Consider the following 21,867-nt stretch of genomic DNA (forward strand, 5'->3'; position numbering starts at 1 on the left):
ATTTGTTAGATACGCTTGAAGTATTAGAAGCTCTTTACTGTGTATAATGTTGCAATAAAAAGGTGATTTTAATATGTAAATGTGACCACATCGTATTAGCCACATGCATCTAGTGTGTGTGTGTGTGTGTGTGTGTGATTACAGGTGCAAAAAGAGGTGCACTTTCAGTGGCTGAGGTGGCAGGAGAGGAGCTGTGGTGTGGTTTCCCCTGCAGCAAAGGGCAGCATGATGGAGACACCCTTCTAGACGTGGCGCCGCAGGACACACAAACACATGCACACAAACACATTATGTTGCTCTGCCTCAAGACTTACGTGGAGGCCTCATTAGTCAAACTGAACATTGGTGATTTAGTTGAATAGAGAGCCCAATTTTAAAGACTAAAGCCATCTATTAATAATCAAATGTTTTTGAAAAACTTTTTTTTTTTTATTTTTTTATTTATTCTATTTTTTAAATATTGTTTACTCCTTTCCTACTCCTCCTCGGACCACTGGTACACTGTGTTTCAGTGTTTTGTATTTTTTATTTTTTAAATAAACTTTCAATTATTCAACCAATATCGATTTGACTTACTGATGACATTTGCATCTTATGCAGGTTTGTATCTTTTTTTTTTTAGACTGTTTTACAATATTCAGTTTCATGTATGAATTCGTTGGCAGTACGTTGGAAGGAAAAAAATTATTTGGAGTGTTATGAGAACTAATGAGAATTACAGTAAGGATAGTTTTGCTATTTTTGCAACAATATATACTGTAATTCTGCAGCTGCTAGCACTGTCTGTTGTTCAGCTGTACCACTGTACTGCATGAAAACAATGACGGTAACACTGCCTTTAAGTTAAATGTTGTAAAAATACAGTATTTTGTTACGTAATTTGTGTGAATGGTCAGTCATTTGTGGTATATCAAGAACATGTATGTTACATACATCAGTCCTTTGCCTTAAAATGAATGTATGAGCTTGTGTTTATTGAAACGTAATTATACGTGTTTCGACTTCTCCTGTGCTCACAGTGGTCTTTTTGAATTCTTTGTGGGAAAAAAAAAAAATAATAATAATAAATTCACTGCGGCTTTCCTAACATCAGATGTGGCATCTCCAAAATGTTGTTTCAAGTAAATCAGATTACAGAAACAAGCTTTTAAGTGTTTTTTTGTTTTGTTTTGGTTTTAAACCACAAGCAGAAAATTGCATCATAAAGTGTGCAATTGATATTGTAGCTATGGTTCTCCGGCGTGCAAATGACAGTACTATCAAACCATTTGATACGCAGCATGGAGCTTCTTTGGTTTCAGAGCTGTGCATGTCAAAGCTCAAGATCACCCCCACCCAAGTGTTTCCTCCTCACAAAAAGATGTCATGGCCTTTGTCTCCCTTTTGCCCCGAAGGGAAATTTGTTGTGGTGGAAATCCATCCCACCTACTACGCACACAATGGCTAAAGGATGTCATATTTTTTAAGACTTGAAAATAATTAAGCTATCGATCTCTGGAAAATAAAGAAAATTCAGCAGGATTTGGAAGCAGTTTTTTACCCTAATTAATGACATGCAACTTATTTTAGCACCAGACTGAGCTGCTGATTGGGTCATTTAAAGTGCTATTATGCAATGAGGTTACATTTGAAGGTTCTTGTCCATTTACTTTTTCTTTTCTATATTTGATGTGTCTTGTCTGTCTCATTATTATCTTGTTTCATTTGCCCCGGGGGAAAGCAAGGGTTGGGTGGGTGGGGTTTATTATTGTTTAGTATTATTTATTTGTTCAACTGTCACACTGTGTGACATTGTTTTGTATGCTGCATAAAACCGATTTAAAAAGATGGTTTAAAAAAAAAAAAAGCTCAAGTTCACGGCAATGTCAACCCAGTGAAACATGAAAAACCTTAATTTTCAGCAATTTTCATCTGATATTTGTATCTGATACAAACAGCAGGTATAGCCGCTCAGCGAATTAGTTTTAGCTGGCAGTGACTGTGGAGCTCAAAGTTTTGTCAATATTTTGTGTAATGATAACATAATGACCGAATGTGTATCTAAGAAAAAGAAAGCGCAGTACAGGTGGTTCTTGGTTTATGGCAGAGTTCTGTACCTACGGCAGCAACGTAACTTAAATTTGCACGTGAACCGTAACTCGCCTTAGTGTTTCACAAACGTACTGTAACACAGCAATAAAATCATGAGAACAGAATATTATATATTAGAATATTTATATGAAAAACTTCTAAATATAAAACTTTCAAATGAACAATAAGTACGGCAGTAACTGTCTCCTTGTACCATGTGACGACGTGTTCTTAACGTTGCTGTGAGAACTAGTTCATTACCTTCCTATCTTAACCCCGAAACACCTTCCTTTCTTAACCTTTAAACAGTCTTATTTTAACCTGTGCAATTTTAGGAAAATTTATGCTAATTTTATTTTAACTTGCACATCTTTTTCCTTTATTTTTTTTAATGGTTGCTCTATTTTAACTCACACAACTTTGTGTGTTTTTAAGGTAGTCCTATTTTAACCTGTACAGCTTTTGGGCAATTTAGGGTAATCGTGTTTTATCTTGTGTAACTTCTTTTTCACTCTTTTTTTTTTTTTTCCAAAACTGTAATCCTATTTTAACCGATGACTTTTTTTTTCTTAAATGGTAATTTAAATTGTGCGTCTGTGTTTTTCCTTTTCAAGTAGTCTTATTTAAACTTTTTTTGGTTTGGGGCACAAGGGTAGGTGCTTGAGTACCACCTCGTGGATATGTGTGCACGTGCCTGCTTCGCAAAACTGCACCGGTTCGTAACCTCGAAACGGCGTAACCCGAGGACGCCTGTCCGGTGCTCCATGTAACCAGTGAGCAATCACCTGCTGCCCCCATGTGGCCTCTGTCATACCCACTCGACTCCTACCAGAACCACCAGCACCCGCTTGGGAGCTTCTGCTGGAGAAGTTGACGAGCGGGAGGTGGAGAAAAAAAAAAAAAAAAAAAAAGGAAAAAAGTTCTGTCTCGGGTCCACACGAGAAGGCAGCGATTTGACGTCACTAAACCACCTTTTATGCTCTTTTAAACACGTTTAACCGGGTGAGTTTATTACTTTGTATCATTTTCAAGCTGTTAAAATGGAGGGGAAAAAAAAGTCAGGTTCAAAGTGAATGGTTATGTTCATTTGGGGTTTCTTCTTCGTGGGGGTCCTCAGGCCACTTCCGTGTTTAATCGACGACTCATTGTTCGGTATAATGTTTTATATCAAAGAATATTGTGAACTGTTCTATTGTAGCTGCCTCTTTTGTTCCGAAGTAAGAGGGAGGAAGGGGCTTCGTGTGAACTTAATAACAGGGTGCACTTCGCTTCTATGTTGTTCTGCCTGTCTGGACATGTTCACTGAATGAATGAATGTTTTTAAAAAACAAGTAGATTATATTTTACCTTTCCTTACACGTTTGCTGACAAATTTAGCTACTCATGTATTATTATTATTATTATTTTTTTAACTCTTTCTGAAGAGACCGAAAATGACACAAAGCGGGCGGGCAAGCAAGCAAGTGGTTAGCAAGTCTGCCTCACAGTTCTGAGAGGTTCTTGGTTCGAATCTCGCCTCCGGCCTCTCTTTGTGGAATTGGTATGCGCTCCCTGTGTTTGGGTTTTCTGCGGGTACTCCAGCTTCCTCCCACATTACAAAATCATGCATGTAAGAAGAACTCTAAATTGTCCATCGGTGTGAATGTGAGTGTGAATGTTTGTTTGTGTATATGTACCCGACGATTGACTAACCCAGTCGGCTGGAAGAGGATCCACGTGCGACCCCAATGAGGATAAGTGGCATAGAAAATGAGTGGATGGATGTACCTTTACCACATTCACAGCTGTTAAACATTTCACATTTCATATGGTCACTCTTTGGGTCATGAGTCTTGTTTGCTCATCTGTAAAGTTGTATATGTACATATTTCACCTCCTCCTCCTCCTTTTTATCGTCCTACAGAATCAAGACATGTCTCATCTCTGCAGCTTCCTGTCAGCCCTGCTGCTGGTCACCGCAGCGGCCGAACCACAGAATAGCCGTGAGGGAGATGAAAATGAAGACGTAAATGGCACGCAGGCAGACCTCATCAAGGACCAGGTGAGTGACTGAACTAGGTAGCATGGAGATCAGGTTTATTAAACCCGCAGGGAGGAATTTTGACGGCGTTACAGCCTTAGAAGGAAAACATCCATCCATTTTCAACTGCATATCTTGTTTAGGGTTAGGAGTGAGTTGGGGTCTATGCTAGCTGAATTTGGGCAAGAAGGGCAGTACATGCTGGACTAGTCGCTAGTCAATCGCAGGGCACATATAGACAACTATTCATACGCACATTCCCGCCTATGGACAACTTAGAGCAGCAATTTAGCATTTTTTTTTTCTAATTTAGGTAATTAAAGTATATCTATCTTTTATTTATTTTCAATTCTTATTGTTCATATAGCTCATTAAATTGGTTAATTCATTTGTTGTAAATAATAAATTAAAAACATTAGTATAGTAGTAGTAGTAGTAGTATAGTATTAGTAAACAATTTTTATGTACTGTATATTTAACAATTTTGTATTTATTAAATCATTGGTTAATTATAAATTAATTTTCAATAATAGGATGCAAAAATGACTCAATTAATAGTTTATTGTGAAACAATTTTACATACTTTATATACATATTAGATAAGAAAAGGAAAAGAAAAGTGGAAACAATTTTGATCACTTTTTCTGCAATCAGCAGTATGCATTCTGACAAGAGTGAGGCAGTAGATGGCAGTGAACAGTGTTTAATGTGAAGCACACACAAAAGCGAAAGACAGGGATTTAAATTTCCTCAATTGGCAATGAGGGAAATGAACAATTAATTGTTTGAAAATATATATTATTCGTATTTTCTGAACTTCTGTTTGGATAACTATTTGTTGTGAGCGTTATTCTGCTCAGTAAAGGAGATGGAGTAGAATACTAACTGTTTTTACTCAGTTGCTTAAAGACACCATTTATCAACAATCATCTCAACACCTTTCACTAACTTAAATTCTTAAGCATCAATTAATTCATTACTGTGCCCATCCTTAATTGAACTGCTGTCCTCTTTTACAGATAAAGAATCTAATTGAAAACAGATCCACTCCAAGTCTCACGCCTACTATGGGTGATGTTAGAAACAAATTCATTTCATTTTGAGTCATAATGTGGTTTCTAACATACAGTATATTCTTTTACGTCAGCCACTTCTCTCAAGACTACCGCTCCAAGGCAAGCATCAACTACCGCTCTCAGCCAAGTGACCACTCTAAGCCAAGCGTCCAGTACTGCTCCTAGCCAAGCACCCACTACCGCTACCCACCAAGTGTCCAGTCTTCCTCCTCAGTGTCCCGGCAACCAGGTGATGGTGGAGGGCAGCTCGGATTGCGGCTGCCCGTCCGACTTGATTAAGGCTGGAGACTTCTGCACATGCCCGCTTGGCTTCAATCTTGAAGGAGCAACAGGGTGTAAAGGTACAGCGGCAATAAGACCAGAACATACGGTCTTCATTAGTGTAATAAGTACACTATAATTGTGAATTTTTTAAAAACATATAGTACTGACATATTTAAATAGAATTTAGAGAATGTAACCATTTTTGCCGCATTTGTGCTTCATTTCAATGGATATTGTGCTGCTCCTTCTGGTGGGTGCTCCTTGGCCACCTAGGGGCAGTATACTAAAATCATATGGATATACAGCAGTAAGCCGCAGTACTATTAGTCATTCTTCACGGAGGATAAAGAATATATGCCTGTTTGTCTTGTTATCTGCCCACATGTGTTGCTCCACAGTTTATGTTCAAATATCAGTTGGTTAAAGGGTTATACTGTATCACATTGCGACGCCGATGCTATTCATTAGCCCGTCTATAGCCTTTTGCATTGTTTGTTAGCATTAAGCTAAATAGAATTGTTAGCTGAAGCTGAACGGTGCGGTTATTCTAAATACACAACGTGAATTGTACACTATCTGCCAAACCCCTCCTTGTTGTGAAGTCCGCCGCGTTGAGTTCAGTGCTACCATACAAGCGCTCGCATCTTAAAATGTTCGAGCAAAAAATCAGCCGACAGACAGTTTATGTCTGGAAACACTCGCAAGTTGGGTCACTCGAATCTCAAGGCACTCTACCACTTGACAGAAGCGGCAAGTTATGTTTATTTGCAATGCACAGGTGGATCTCAGTTAGCTAAATAGATAATAGATAAAAGTCCATTTATTTTGGGAGCGCAATTCAGAAAGTGAAACTCAAACAGATTCAATGAAGACATTGGGAAATATGTTTCAGAATCACAATTCCTACCTTAGTTTTGATATGAAAATTAATCTGGTTAGTTTCATATGTAATTTAAAAATGTCTTGAAGGTCAATTTGGGGTCGTCATCAGTTGTAAGCTGCTGTATAATGATTAAGATTCTAAAATACAAGATATGTATACAAGATTGACTTTGAATTAACTACAGATTTTTTTCCCATTGAGATACATATATAATTGAATGTATTTCCACCTCTCCCATCCACAGATGTCGATGAGTGCTCAGAAGAGGCGCCATGCGGACCTCACGCAAACTGCAACAACATCCCAGGCTCGTACTCGTGCCGATGTCACCATGGTTACCTGAAGGGCGCAGGAGGGTGCCAGGGTCCGTCCGCAGAGATGATGTTTGTGTGTGTTAGTGCATGATGAGGAATAATTAGCCGAGCGGTTTTGGTTCGCGTGCTTCCCTGCTAAACGGCGCACTTTGCTCGTTTGTCAGATGTCGACGAGTGCACTTTGGCCGAGGTGACGGGCCTTCAAGCTTGCGATGGGAATGCAGAGTGCACAAACACCCTGGGCTCCTTCAGCTGCTCCTGCCCTGCGGGTTATGTCATGGCTCCGAATGGACAAAACTGTGACGGTGAGGCTGGAAATGTATAACTTTTTCAAAATTCAGCCCCCAAAGCCAGTTTTGCTCAGCAACATGACCTTTGGTTTCACAGTAATGTTTTGACTTAGTCTTTTCGGAAACTTGCTTCCTACAGGCTTCTGATTGGCACAAATGGCCTCAGTGGTCCTAGCACCACCTGTTGCTCTGGCATATTGCTTTATAGTCTGTTATTACAGTATGTTGTCATGTGGGTACTGGCGTGATATAGTTGAACCCTGTGGCGGTCAACTTGCCCCTTTGTCATCTCCGTTCTTAATTCTCTTGTAGACGTGGACGAGTGCAGCTTTGAAGATCTGTGTCGCCGTGAGCTGGGAAACGTGTGCGCGAACACACCTGGGAGCTTTGTGTGCCAGTGCCCGACTGGGTTCAGAGCAGAGGCCGCTGCCTGTGTGGGTGAGTTTGGCACTAAGCTTCAGCCTCTCTGGGTTAGTGTGACGTGGCGACTGTGGTACTCTGCTGCTTATCTCAACACACTGATGACTGATTTCATTGTAATGTTGCCATCCTCTCATGCTCATTCTCTTAGGTGCTGTGTGTCCAAACTTCACCATGTGTCAAGGTGGGAAATGTGCTCGTACTGCTAATGCGCACTCATTTCTTTCATTCAAAAATGCTCTTGTCAAGTATGAGTATGATTTGGAAACATCCTACTTACTTGTAATACGAATACTACACGGGTGCATTTTAGAATCACATTTAAAATATTCACATCTGAGCGGTACATTAACACTAAGTGCATGCCTCTCCCTTCCTCTGCCACTCATCCTCGTCCCAGATGTGGACGAATGCTCGGAGAGTCCCGCGCTGTGTGATGGCCGGGGTGTGTGTGAGAACACGCTGGGCAGCTACAAGTGTGTGTGCCCACCAGGTTACCGGGGAAACGGCACACACTGTGAAGGTAAGCAATTATCCTTGATTTCCCTCTGTTAGGAACGCAACTTCCTGTTGACAGTGTTCTCGCGTGAGTGTGTTTTAAGGCCTTCCCTGAGAATTAGTCACATTTACAGAAATGAACTGCGTCCGTTTGTGTCTTTCTTTTCAGATACGAACGAGTGCGCATCGGGCGCTCACGGCTGTGACGTCAACGCTCGCTGCGGCAACATCATTGGCTCCTACTTTTGCCAGTGCTACCAGGGTTTCAATGGAGATGGGCATTCTTGTTTTGGTAAATGGTGGGCTGGTGTGTGCATGATCTGCTCACCGTTACGCAGCTCAATCTAATCCATTGTAAAGTTCATATAAATTCATAAAATGGCAAAAAAATCCATATATATGCAAAAATGGACATAAAACAATGCAATTATGTTCAAAACTCTATGATCAAATTAAAGTGTAAACGAATAAATCATAACTTTAAATGAGAACAATGTTCGTGAGCTATACAAAAACATCTACGGTATCCATAATCTCAACTGAGTTTCCAGAAAAGTTAAAACATCATCACAAATAAGCATACTGCTGGTGCTACCATAGGTTGATAAGTTGTAGAGTTTAATTATCATAGGAGCAATCTTTTTTTTTTTAAGCAAAATTAATTTAGTCAAAATCGGGCTTTCTTGAAACATGACCATAAATGACTTGTGTAAATCCATAATAATTGGTGGGAAAAAAACATGATCTGATTCACTTTAGCTGCATTTGCTTTGTAAATTGTGTTATCATCTTATAGTTGGATTCACTACACAAAGAACAGCTCAGATTATTATTTTTTTGGTTCTTTTGTAAGCGTCGTCTGCGTGGAGGTAGCTCCACATCGCATTGAGACTGAATCAATGAAGTAGTTCTTTGGCTTGAAATGTACATATGGTATCAATTGTTAATTATTTTGATTTAGTATTTATGTATAAATACTTCAAAGTATTTTCCCTGAGAAGTCAAGATGCTACAGTATAAATGAAATCAATAATACATGGTTAAATCATACATGAATTATTATGTTGGACATGAAAGATACTCACAAAGTTATTTTACAAACACAGCATTATCCAACATCTATAGCGACGCACACACACACTTTTTTCATTTAAGCACCCTTGCAGAAAACTGTGAAAGATGTGACATTTTACTGCATGGTTTGACTGTGAAAAAGTAACAAATATACTGTTAAAGAAAAAACAAAGTAAGCATTTATTGTAGTACCAAATTAAAACCTTAAAATGTTAGCTCCTAGAATTTTCAGTGGTGTTCATTGGGACATTTGTTTTTGTCGGTAGGGAGAAATGCGTCTGTGTTTGTGTAGCATGGCCATTTTAGGCTAACTTACAGAAATGGCAATTCTAAAATTTGAGTTCTAACTCTATGCCACTGTGTCGGATAACCCAATGCACCCCAAAAAAACCTGTGCCTCACAGAACTGTACTGCTTGGTGGAAACGCGGTCTTGATGTACCGTACACGCGACAACACCTCTTAATGTTGTCCAATTGTATTTCGTTTACAGACATTGACGAGTGCGCTGTGAACAACGGACACTGTGATCACATCTGTACCAACGAACCAGGAGGCTACAGTTGCCAGTGTGCCTCTGGCTACCAACCGAACCAAGATGGACAAGGATGCGCAGGTGAAGCCAGGCTTTGAAGTTAGTTATCGAAGACAGTAAACCATTCGTGGGGTATAGGGGCTCGGCAGCAAATAGCCCAAAAATAGAAATGAAAATGTTATAATTTCCTAAAGTATAGTAATATATTCAAACTGTAAACATACCCCGAACTATGCTCTAAAAACAGTTTATCATTTCGAACCCATCTTACAACATTAGCCATACAAATAAGTGGCATACAAGATGATTTGATTTCAATAGAATGCATCCATAGTGTGCATATGGCGAATACGCTCTGCAACTTCCTCTAACAACCCAGGCTAAACCTATCTCCTCCCTGACACACAAAGCTTGTCTTTCAGTCAATTCCAGATCCAAATGGGAATGGAGCATGTTTTTCAGTATCAGCAGAGCTAATGAAATGTCTCTGAGCCTCTAGACGTGAACGAGTGTTTGTCCCTGAATGGAAGCTGTGCGCACCTCTGCGTCAACACTCTGGGATCCTTCCAGTGCTCGTGCCGGCCCGGCTATCAGCTCCACATCGACGCCCACACCTGCGTGGGTCAGATTACTCGCTGACACTAATTCACTTTTCATTGCAGTATACCTACTCATTTTCAACCATTTAAACATGGATGGGAATCACTAAATCACTCACTGTGTCCACAATTGGATGTTCCAAGAGCACATTTTGTGGTTCAGCGATATCAGAAATGTGTTGCACAGAGAGAGAAAAGTTTGTTGAAAATTACTTTTCCCCTCTGAATATCTCCCAATGATTGTGCGTGCTTAGACATCGACGAATGTAAACTTCAGAACGGCGGCTGCTCGCACACCTGCACCAATTCCCCAGGGGGACACAACTGCCACTGCCCGCCTCCTCTGCTACTCAACACTGACGATCTCACCTGCAGCAGTATGTTAAGGGCAATCATGACATTGTCGCCATCTTGTGTTTTATCCCAGTGGAATGCTACAATGCAAAGCAATTGTCCAACATCCATAGCCACACTTATGCTTTCAGTATAACGGTACCCTTGCAGAAAACTAAAAACAAGTTTGAAATGTTGCTGCATGCTTTCAATAGAAAAAAGTAGCGCCACATGGTGGACAAAGATGAACAAAATTAGTTGAAAGCCATTGCAGTAGTCCAAATGGAAATCTGAATGGCCTAGCTCACTGGCGGAGATGTCACCGACTGATCTGCCGCATCAGTCGCGGCAATTCAGGAGACCAGAGTATTGCTTGCACTCTCACCAAAACTACGTCTCTATGTCTGTTTTTGTGTTGTTTTGCCGTTTTAGGCAAAGACGGACAGAGATGACAATTCCAAAAAGAAAATATTATGAATCTCCTCTGCCAAATTTGACCATGTATAAAATGCTACAATGCAATGATCTGTTTTCATTCAACACTGCCAAAATGGTTTAAAAAATAAAAACTGAATGGCACAAAATGTCCCCAGGATCTCTCCAGAGTTGAGGTGTAAGTTTATTTCAATTATGTAAACTGGCTAAATATGAAGCAGTTTGCAGATATTCGTCTGTCTTCTTTACAAAACGCTCTCCTGTTGTGTCTTTTTTTCATTTGTACAGATGTAACATCTTGTAAACTGAGAAATGGCGGTTGCGACCACGTATGCGTTACGAGGGCCGAGGGCCACGTGCAGTGTAGCTGCCGCACTGGCTGGAAGCTCAGCGAGGATCTGAGAAGCTGCGAGGGTAAGACCACAGGCTACATTTACACTATGTTCCCAGAGGCCACGGCGACCCTAAAACGTAGTGCGACGTGGGATTTTGGCCTTTTTTCCTCTGCAAGTTTTCTCACGTTCTATGACGGTGTGCGTGACGGACTGTGGGAGGAAGGGGCTGCTAAGTCCCTGAGGCTCAAAGTCACATGGATTCCATTATTTTCCCTGCCTGCCCCGGCTCCAGAGTCTGTGTCAACGCAGGGGGTAGGTGGGGTGGAGTTGGGTAGTGGGGGGCACATACTACAACTAATTCACTGATCTGTCTGTTGTACCAATCTCTCTCTCGCTCTTGCTCTCGCTCTGTCTCACACACACACATTCAACATTAGCGTTATAAACAGGCACGCCGTGGCTGGCATTGTAAGTCAATTAAACACATGGCTGAGCTTGAGAGTTACAGGCAGCGTGTAAAATGGGAATACATATGCTTGCCGTCCGACCATGGCTCTCCTCCAAGTTTTGATACGCCCCATTACATACTGTCAGGTTTAGTTGTGTTCACTTCGTTTTACTACGGCCAACTAGGTTTGCCGCGGTACATTTTTTGACACTTGAAAAAATCTGACCGGGTAATCACGGCCTGTCACGTTTGCCCATCCCGTCCCCAGTCATTGCTCACAACTATCATGGCCTGAAACGGGGCTGCCGGGAATGTTGTGTAAGCATAGCCTAACACTGATGTTGACGTCTTGCAATACTAACCATCAACAAAAGATAGTGGTTGATTTAAAAAAAAATGACTTTAGTAGAATGGTGATGCGACTAGATTTGAGTCATAATAGGATAGGTTGTTTCAAGAAACACACCAAGAACTGGTGCTATTTGAATGGAACAAATGACATGCTCGGCCTGTAGCGTGGGATTTAGCAGTGGCTTTTTGGGCAGCTGTGTTACGTCAGCCTTTTTGAATGCAACTGGAAAGTCTCCCAAATGTACTCAATGATCAGCTGCACAGTGGTAACAGATATGACTTGGCGAATTAAGCACTCATCGCCCATCCAGGTTTTTTTCCCCCCTTTGAGATGAGATACAACGTTTCCCCGCTATTCGTGGGGGGTAGGGCCCGAGCCCTGCCACAAATAGCAAAAATCTGAAAGTAATTAACACCCAAGATTGTGCCAAAACAGTCCTTTATATTAGACAATCTTAGAATGCTTTTGTCTTCTGTCATGAGATGCGGACGAGTGCGGAGACTTTACGAATGGAGGCTGCGAGCAGTTGTGCGAGAATCACCCTGGCGCCTTCAACTGTACCTGCAGAGAAGGCTATCAAGTGCAAACGGACGACCCCACCAAATGCCGGCGTGAGTCAAACATCAAATCTGCGAGTACAGTCTAGTTTTTATGCTGGCATGACTCAAGACTTTTGGTGTGTCGTCTTTCCAGCTGTGTGTGACCCCCCGTGTCGGAACTACGGCTCGTGTGTGGCGCCAAACATCTGCGACTGTCCTCCGGGCTACCCTGGCCTCGGCTGCTCAGGTTCCTTTCTGTACTGACATACTGTATATACCAAGGGGTGGGCAAAACTTTAAATTTTAAATCGGACAGTATTGTCCCGTATAAAAAGACACAGTAATAACATCTGTTCTCCACATAACCTGCATATACGGAAAATGCAAGCATAAAACACTGCTGTGCCTAATGTATTGTCCTTCCTTGTTCTTCCTCTGATGGGTCTATTGGCACTCGGCAATCCAGTTTAATGGCACATTCCTGCCACCGACTGATATTGTCCTTCCGCCGCAAGGAAACCAATGTGAATCGATGGTGGCTGACTGTTGTGACGTGTGCTGCCTCCATCTAGCAGTGGGGGTCTGAAGCACACTCGTAACTCAAATTTTGCTCTCAAAATCTCAAAAACCTCGAAAGTTAAGGCACTCCTATCTCAAGGCAGCACTGTAATAAAATGAATCCAGAGCTGTCAAATGTTACGGAACTTACGTATTTTGTTACGGAAATCACTGAACGTTGACTCGTTACGGCCGTAACACTGATTGTTCCAGATATTAGAAAAAAAAAAACATCAGCATCTGACATTACTGGTTAATGTTTTAATGGTTAATTACCGGCCACAGTAAACAGATGCTTGCTGCACGCCATTTTATTACGCCGTCCGGCTGCCAAGCTGTGGAAGCGAAAGTTCTCTTCGCGTCCGGTGTCAACTCATTGTAAGTCGCTAATCATCGCCTCCGTGGTAGCGCGAATAAGTTACACATCTTACCATGCTTCTTAAAAGTGTCATGAAGGGAGGACGAGGAGTGGATAGGCGAAGACAATGTCAATGCTAATTGCTAAGCTATCGTTACAAGCAATCGCAAAACAGTGATACAGTACACTTGTCATATAGGTCTGGCTGGAACCGTGTTTTCGTGGAGAGTAACCAACTTTAAACACGAAAATAACAAGCCAATTAATACGTATTTAGAGATATAAATAAATCTAAATATAAAATAGTTTGCGCAGTTTAAACAGGAATTGTGGATATAAGAAATATAAATGTGCATAAATATAGATAGCATGCAAGAGAAGACTTAATTACATCTCTTCTTCTTCATGTACTTCTTGTACGTGTACAAGAAGTACATTGCACAAAATAAAAACCAAAACTATTGTCCATAAATAAACTAGCCAATTCAGTCGATCAGCAATCTTATTTATTTGTTTGCAAAATAGAGTGCTGAGTTTTAATTTAGACGTTTGAGATCTAATTAATCTTCTTTAGTAGATGCGTTTTTGTTTTGTTTTGTTTCTTTGTTCCCAGGGTTGGCAAAGGTGAATTAATCCATAGACACCAATATTTTTTATGATGAAATGTCGCAATCTCTTCTCTGCGTCCACCATTACAAGGTTGATGTAATAAAACATTAAAATGAAAAATATTAGAAGCCATTATTTGTTAATGATTATGATTATGACTGTCGCGCGGAAATGTTCTTGACAAAATTTAGAAAAAATGGAAATTCAGACAAATTTTGACAAATTGTTCTGGAAGGGATTTTTTATAGGTTGGCAGCTCTGAGAATCTGTTTTTAATTGTATTATTTATACATTCATTAATTATAATTAATTTTCCAATTATTTGATAAGATACAGAAATACAGAAAATAATTATATTAATAATAATGTTTTATTATATTATTTACCATAAATACTATACCCAATTGTTTAACTAGTTAAAGGAATAAAAGGTAAATAACAACATTTAATTAGCCAGTTTTAGGAAGAACAACTCAATTTAACCAGCAAGTATTACAAGACTCTTAATGCTAGGTTTAAAGAACAGAGCGAGTTGGATGTGGCCAGTGGGCCATATTTTGCCCACCCCTGTTATATACTCATTGAACACTACATTAACGAGGTTTAGTACAAAAGGATCAAAGATTGTGCTGTTACATAACCCAGTTTTGATTGACACTGGTATTACTTCAACAATATGTTTGTTATTGGAGTTTATAATGTGTTCTATGTGCGTTTCAGCCATGTGCTCCCCACCTTGTGCACATGGCGGTACGTGTATGCGCTGGAACAAATGTTTATGTCCTTCTGGCTGGACTGGAGAAGGCTGCCACTCAGGTACGTTGTCTCTTGCGTGGTTATCCCTTGTTATTAGTGTTTCGGTAACCAGTAGAAGTTTTCCTTATTGGATGATGCGTGATACTTGGAGTTTATACTCATTGTCAGTCTTCTGCTGCTATGTTTCCATTGCTTTTTTAAATAGATGATATTTTTAACATTCCCCCCGCCACCCCTTGTACCTGATCTACTTACCAGCCGTGTGCGAGCTGCCGTGCGCTAATGGCGGTCGTTGTGTGGGTCCCGATACCTGCCAGTGTCCCTCAGACTACACAGGTCCCCAGTGTCTTTTGCGTGAGTAACCCAATATCACCGGGCATGTTCAGTTACAGTCCATCAGTCGGCTTTCCACTTCAGCAACAACACGCCGTTTGTGTGTGTGTGTGTGATTTGCAGCCTTGTGCACACCCGCCTGTCAAAATGGTGGCCGATGTGTTGACGTCAATAAGTGCACATGTGTTGGTGGATGGCAAGGAGCTCGTTGCCAGATAGGTGAGATTCTGCCCAGATTGAATCCTGGTAATGTACCTGTTTTGGCTGTACTCATAAAAATTTACCCAAAAACAGCACTACAGTGGACCTCTGCTGTTGGCGGAGAATAGAGACCAGGCCGGACCGCGAATGGCAAAGATGTGCGAATAACTGACGCCCATTATAATTGCATAAATAATTGTTTTTATTTTTAAGCCCCAAAAATTCTTGAATAAGCGGCGATAAACCACCAATAAGTTTTTTTGTGGTTGGTTCCGCCCCCCTGAAAAAAAACAAAATAAAAATGTAAAAAAATCCACAAATAGGTGAATACGCGGGTGCATTGTATTTATGAATATGACATGGCCTAACCCATAACCTGAACTTGAAATATATATATATATATATATATATATATATATATATATATATATATATATACACACACACACACACACACACACACACACACACACACACACACACACACACACACACATATACATATAGCAAAAAATATTTTTTCTAAATATAAAATCTTTTCTCCATACCTGCCATGTGTGTCAATTTTCTTGAGGGCCCCAATCATACTTTTGGACTAATGCTCATGTTGAAGGGACAACTTTCTACAGTTTCCTACAAAATAATATTTGGAACGTGTTTTCTTGTCTTCTGTGTTAGAGTTTTGAAAGAGACTTTGCTTTGTCCACAGTCCCAAGGCAAGAGATAGTGTATTGCCGTAACTGAGCGTGTCCAGGATTCAGACATCGTGTGACATCCTATAAAATAAGTGTCAGACAGCGGCAAGTGCTTTCACCACAGTAGGGCAGTATGCGTGTGTGTCAAGTGTCCATTTTTTTGTTTATTTTTTTCAACCTTTATTCAAGCAGGTAAAAAAAAAAAAATAGTTGAGACCAAGGTTTCCCATTCATAGAATGGTTTTACACAAAATCTTTTACCCAGATCAGTAAAGTGCAGTGGCTTGTGAATTTCACACCCTTGTCCACCATTTTGGCATTCGCTTTTACATTTATAGTCTTATGTTCTCCCTTAAATTCTTCTCATTCAGAGCCTGTTCAGTGTCAGAAGACTTGTAAAAACGGCGGCGTGTGCGCAGGCCTCAACAGGTGTCGCTGTGCCAAAGGATTCACTGGACGTCTTTGTGAAACAGGTGCACTGCGTGTGTGTGTGTGTGTGTTATGTCTGCACTTCTTGACTCTGCTAGCGTGCTCATGCGCAGCCGTGACCACCCCGTGTGTGCCTCCCTGCCGGCACGGAGCCACCTGCAGTCCTCACAACACTTGCACCTGTCCTGAGGGCACCGCGGGCCTCCGCTGCGAGAGACTGTAAATTAATACCATTTCTAATCAATGGTGTAAAACCGTTTTGGTCTTGCAATGTCATGTGTGATGTTCTCATTGATGTGCAGGACATGCCCAGTGGTCACCACTGTGGTCAGCATGGCTCGAGCGATGAGAAAAGCGTTTAGGGAAAGTTACGTCGACCGTTGTGGACCCTTGGGGATTCAGCTTTGCACCAAATACAGGTTTGTATTACATTTACATACATATTAGCAGAAGTGCACCATCATTTCGACACATTTACAGTTATATCCTAGTGTCATTAATTATAATAGCACGTGACATTCCCCCCCCCCCCCCCCCCCCCCGGCCAACAGGATGAATCAGGCACGCGTGTACCTGCAAGCCTACAGGGTGGGCTACAAAATCCAGTGTCCAGAGAGGAGAGGCTGACGATGGACTGTTTGTAATAAACATTTCAAAAATCACATTTCAGTCAATGCTGAAGGAGGCAACTGCTGTGATGACTATAGTTTGCTTAAATGTTGAAATGAGACAGGATATGGCTTAATACTACTGTACAAGACAAGTTGATAGTTATCTTGGTTTCCATTTCATATTGTTTTCCTTGAAAGTAAATTGTACAATGGACTATTATGATTTTTTTTTTTCTTACAGCGGATTAAAGTTTTTTTTTTTTAATGACTTAATAGCTGCACTGTCCACACTGACTTGCAGGGTAGTATCAAACCTGTGTGTTTTACACCTGATTCTGACGCAATATGACCAAATTATATGTACGTATGAAATCATTATCGCTAGAACGTAGCAACACAGATTATTACATTGCAACCCAGTGAAGATATTACCGCCTAGTTCCCCTGTTTAACAATGGCCACATACTACCAAAGTGAGAGAAACTGCAGTATAATATGTCCATCTAAATTGGAGGGAAGTATAAATTTATTGTATTGGGTCACTGACGGTGCAGGCAGAATCAGTTCAGTTACCACTTAATGACGGTTTGAGTGTTATTGATTGTCTGTTTTTATATGCGACCTGTGATTGACTGGCGACCAGTCCTGGGCGTTCCCCGTCTCAAAAAGTCTCTCAGATGTCTTTGGGAGAGTCAGCTGGGATATGACCCAGATCTAGATAAGGAGTTGTTTGTCTATATTGTATGTGCTCTGCGATTGGCTGGCGACCATTCCACAAATGGAAAAACGCAATCATTTTAAAAGTACAATATAGAATTGCTTTCCTACTTTTTGGTCAAGCCTACGCTTTGTGAAATACTTCAAAAATGCATAGCGCCATCTCATAATATCTAGCATTTGTCAAATGAAAAGTATGCGACCATGAATAAAGGTAAACAGCCGTGAATCCTCTGGAAGATTTTGTGCACCACACGTAATGATGCCAACCCGTTGTGTTGTTTAGCTTTTTTATACAACCCCCAAGTGGCCAAAATACATTAAATTTAAGCGTCTTGTCTTTATTTGTGTAGTACCGTTTTGAGCCACACGATGGTGGTGAAGGAACGCGTAACATTGCGCAGTTTAGTTCCGCTTTGGACCTACCAAACTTAAAAAACCTGGTCGTATCTTAAGAAACTAACCCGAATTTTTTACTATCAATATATTATTTATAACATGCGCCAACGATAGTAGTTTTAGGTATATATGATAGGGAGACTGTCGAGATATTTGGAGAGAGGGGGGAGAGGATTAGGAAGGGATTAGTCTTTTATTTTGAAACAGCGGAAAGTACCGGCGCGCTCTCCCTGACGCTCGCTTTGAATCCAGCCGACGTGACCTGCAGTGTCCTCCAAGAGGAAAAAGAAAAATACACTCGAATTGGATTGTGATAAACTAAGAACACGGGACAGCAGGCAACATGGTCCTCGGGGAGGAAATGATCACGAACGTCGAACCAGACGACGTATGTACAGGTTCTAATAAAGCCTGATAAACGAATGTGTCACCTTAAAATGATTGGTAACATTAGCTTGTAGCTAGCCAGATGCGGTTAAGCAAGATGATGGGGTACCATTCCTTGCCAATCCCTTGTGTCAACTTTCGAGGATATTTTGTTTTGTTGAAAAAATGAATATGTAAAATTGATAACTGTAAATTTGCTCGTCATTAGTCTATTTTTTTTTTAAATGCGTTTTAATTGAAAAGTGTTATTTGATATTGAGTGATAGGTAGTGTCGTCTAAAACAGCCTGAACAAGTCACTTGTGATGGATTCAGTGCCGGAGAATCCAGTGACCTGCACGACTGAGAATATTCACAGGCACTACTCTCATCGCTGTTTGTTTGCAGCAGGAAGAGGAAGAAGAGGTGGAGGCAGACTTAGTGGTATGTTTGCACATTGTAAAACACTTAACTGTAAATTGACTTTACACATGCACTGCCTGTTTGTCACATTTAGAAGATTTAACAAACCTACAAGTAATTCAGAAAATCTCTGGTTCTTATTTGTTTACAGATCTGTAGTGTTAGTGTCAGGGAGTAACTGATTAGATGTAATGAGATTATGTAATTTAATTACAAAATTCATGTAATTGTAGTCCATTAGTAGGGTGAGAACCTCGATCATCCGGGAAAGGCTCAGAGTCGAGCCGCTGCTCCTCCACATTGAGAGGAGCCAGATGAAGTGGCTCGGAAATCTTGTTCGGACGCCTCCGTGGTTAGGTGTTCCGGGCATATCCCGTTGGGAGGAGGCCTCGGGGCCAACCCAGGACACACTGGAGAGACGGTGTTTGACGGTTGGCCTAGGAACACCTCGGGATCACCCCAGAAGAGCTGAACGAATGCATCAATGCTGTTGAGTCAACAGCGTTGATGCATTCATTGAAAATTAAGTAATCAAAATGTATTTAGTTATATTACTTTGGGAAAGTAATTGAAATAGTTACACTACTATTCCATTTTCAGCAGGGTAACTTGTAATTGTAAACAACTACAATGGTCACCTTCAGATTCAGCTAATTGTGGATTTCGATTTTTCTTTTCCATTTTTATTCCAATAAATTACTTATTTTTGAAATGTTAATGATACTGTCTACATATTTTAAATTCTGTGGAAACTGCTGCATGTTAATGCTTGTTCAGGGAGCAAAATCTGCTAGGGAAAAAAACCCAATTCCAAAGCTTTTTTTTGTTAGAAGAGGAAATGAAGCAAATCCCAGAAGGGAGAAGAAAACAAAGAGGAAGTTGGTTTGAGTCATGTCATTTTCATTTGCTTTTTCCATAAGCGAAGAAAAATAATCGTTTAAAATCTGATTTTTATGAAGAAAAAAAATTCATATGTGACTGTCAGTATTCCTAATGTTGTTTTTTTAGGATCCCCTGGAAACAATGCGAGAAAAGTGTGTTGAGATAGAGCACTGCGTCCTCACTCAGGCACGTCTGGAGCAGTGTGCGACCAGAGTGAACGCTCGCTCCTCCACAACAGAAGACTGCACGGAGGAGCTTTTTGACTTCCTCCATGCTCGGGACCACTGCGTACGTGAGATGTGACTGCTTTATGGCTCACAAGATGAATTTACACTGCATGGTCAGGTCAAATACTCATACTCACTGTTTTAACGCACTGTTTTTGTCTTTAGCCGTCGTGCGGATGATTTAAATGTACTTTTTTTTCCCCGTGCTTTGACTTGCAAGCAAAAACGTGATGGTGCCAGTGAACTTTACAACAAGCAGAGGTTTGGCAGTCAGGGAACAGTTGTTCAAAGAAGAGGTCAAGTGCTTTGTTCAAGCTGTATATTGCTACTCTCAGTTAAACTTTGCTGTCAAATTAAACAAAATCAAAAAAAAGTACACATCTATTTACCTTTGCCTCAAAAAAATTCGCTAGCTTAATGCGAAGACATAATGGGAAAAGCCATAGATGGGCTAATGAAAGTAGTATTGATATTGTTGTAGTTATAAACCAGTGTTTCGGTAAGTCAGTCTCAGGGGTTCAGCGAAGAAGGGTTCAAGATACACCCCACTCGTATGATCTGTGACATCATGCTTCGGTTCACCATCACTGGTGGCATGTTACAACATTTTCCAACGTTACAACTTTGTCTGAAATCCTTTTATCATAGGGTAGAAATAAAAATGAAGACAAGAAAATCTCATTTTATTTTTCCCAATTTAGGAAGGGTTCTGTGACTGCACGTATGGAACTATGGTGTTCAGTTTCTCCAACAAGGTTGAGAACCACTATTACAAACCTTTTAAGAACGTATATTTGAAAACAAACAGTAGCAACACATGTAGACATGCATTATAACAATAAACACAGGTATAGATTATTCATCCTCTGCGTAAAATGACTAATATTACCGCCCTAACACCTGTTACGCGTATTGGAATTGTGCCACTTGAGAGCAAAACATTATCACTTGAACTACAAAGTGTAAATCCAGTTGAATAGCGGACACGTGTCAGTATGAGTGATGTGCATCTAATTCCCATTTTTGTCATCTCCAGGTGGCGCACAAGCTCTTCCATTCAGCTAAATGAAGCCGTCTTCTCATTGGCTGTGCCAGTGGCCCGTGCAAGAAGGAGAATATGCTTCTGAGTGCATCTAAAAATATATACTGTATGTACATGAATATGCTGTATGTTGTTTTATCTGTATGATTATGTGAGGAAACTGAATAATTAAAGTGGAATGCTCAAGACAGTTTGCCCTGTGTCTAACTTTTAGTTGAAAGCAGCTGAATTTGTGAATTACATATAGTAAGGCTGTATTTCCTTATCCATTATATAAAAATAAATCTTAAGAATTAACCATGCTCTTACAGTACAGATTGAAAAGTAGTTGCCCCCTTCCAGTGTTAAATGTTTTTTTGGGGTCTGTGTACATATCTATCACACTTGAATGTTGTGGATCAAGCTAATTTTAACATTTCACAAGTAAATACAAATTGCAGTTTCTAAATGATGATTTTATTTATTAAGAGGCCAGGTGGAATAAAAAAGGGATTGCTTTATCATATAGGCTGAGATAAGTTTGAAATGTTTTTTCTCAATGAAATCATTATAGATTTACTTTGTGAGATATTAACATTAGTTTGATCTGAATTAATCAAGTGTAATAAATGACCCCCCCCCAAAAAAAACCAAAAACCTCATACTTTTTTACATTATGGTAAAAAAAAAAGGTTGTTCAGAAAAACAGGAAGGTAGATTGAAACTACTATTATCCTAGGATTCATTTTCAATGAATTAAAAAATCCATCCTATCTTTTTTTCCAAATTAATAAAATAT

At 40.3% G+C, this 21,867-nt stretch overlaps 3 protein-coding genes across 7 annotated transcripts in view; all 3 read left to right on the forward strand.

Annotated features, from left to right (window-relative positions):
- ghrhrl (growth hormone releasing hormone receptor, like) overlaps positions 1 to 1,073 on the forward strand; it is a 28,022-nt gene extending 26,949 nt beyond the window's left edge. Inside the window, exon 13 of the mRNA XM_061780283.1 lies at positions 145 to 1,073. Coding sequence (XP_061636267.1) covers positions 145 to 246 — 102 coding nt within the window. The 3' untranslated portion in view covers positions 247 to 1,073. The remainder of the gene's footprint in view (positions 1 to 144) is intronic.
- Positions 1,074 to 2,942: 1,869 nt separating this feature from the next.
- si:ch211-221n20.8 (uncharacterized protein LOC100034409 homolog) lies at positions 2,943 to 18,225 on the forward strand. 4 transcript variants are annotated; one of them, XM_061779952.1, is made up of 23 exons: positions 2,943 to 3,072; positions 3,974 to 4,111; positions 5,110 to 5,161; positions 5,238 to 5,507; positions 6,558 to 6,677; positions 6,792 to 6,932; positions 7,230 to 7,355; positions 7,489 to 7,521; positions 7,738 to 7,860; positions 8,005 to 8,127; positions 9,402 to 9,524; positions 9,943 to 10,065; positions 10,297 to 10,419; positions 11,099 to 11,224; positions 12,428 to 12,556; positions 12,639 to 12,731; positions 14,730 to 14,825; positions 15,024 to 15,119; positions 15,222 to 15,317; positions 16,366 to 16,467; positions 16,537 to 16,642; positions 16,726 to 16,842; positions 16,975 to 18,225. In XM_061779952.1, exons 2-23 carry the CDS (start codon positions 3,983 to 3,985, stop codon positions 17,048 to 17,050), a joined length of 2,523 nt encoding a protein of 840 aa, XP_061635936.1. In that variant the 5' UTR covers positions 2,943 to 3,072; positions 3,974 to 3,982; the 3' UTR covers positions 17,051 to 18,225. The 4 variants fall into 4 exon arrangements, with proteins under 4 accessions (XP_061635936.1, XP_061635937.1, XP_061635938.1 ...); XM_061779953.1 differs by lacking the exon at positions 2,943 to 3,072 and adding an exon at positions 3,200 to 3,222; XM_061779954.1 differs by lacking the exons at positions 2,943 to 3,072; positions 5,110 to 5,161 and having other exon boundaries at positions 3,976 to 4,111.
- Positions 18,226 to 18,397: 172 nt separating this feature from the next.
- Positions 18,398 to 21,277, forward strand: LOC133481065 (cytochrome b-c1 complex subunit 6, mitochondrial-like). 2 transcript variants are annotated; one of them, XM_061779956.1, is made up of 4 exons: positions 18,398 to 18,538; positions 18,924 to 18,959; positions 19,947 to 20,108; positions 21,084 to 21,277. In XM_061779956.1, the coding sequence occupies exons 1-4, from the start codon at positions 18,494 to 18,496 to the stop codon at positions 21,114 to 21,116; spliced, it is 276 nt and encodes a 91-aa protein (XP_061635940.1). In that variant the 5' UTR covers positions 18,398 to 18,493; the 3' UTR covers positions 21,117 to 21,277. The 2 variants fall into 2 exon arrangements, with proteins under 2 accessions (XP_061635940.1, XP_061635941.1); XM_061779957.1 differs by having other exon boundaries at positions 18,400 to 18,538; positions 18,927 to 18,959.
- The last annotated feature ends 590 nt before the right edge of the window (positions 21,278 to 21,867 follow it).

Source organism: Phyllopteryx taeniolatus, chromosome 7 (genome assembly GCF_024500385.1).
Source record: "Phyllopteryx taeniolatus isolate TA_2022b chromosome 7, UOR_Ptae_1.2, whole genome shotgun sequence".
Lineage (NCBI taxonomy): Eukaryota > Metazoa > Chordata > Actinopteri > Syngnathiformes > Syngnathidae > Phyllopteryx > Phyllopteryx taeniolatus.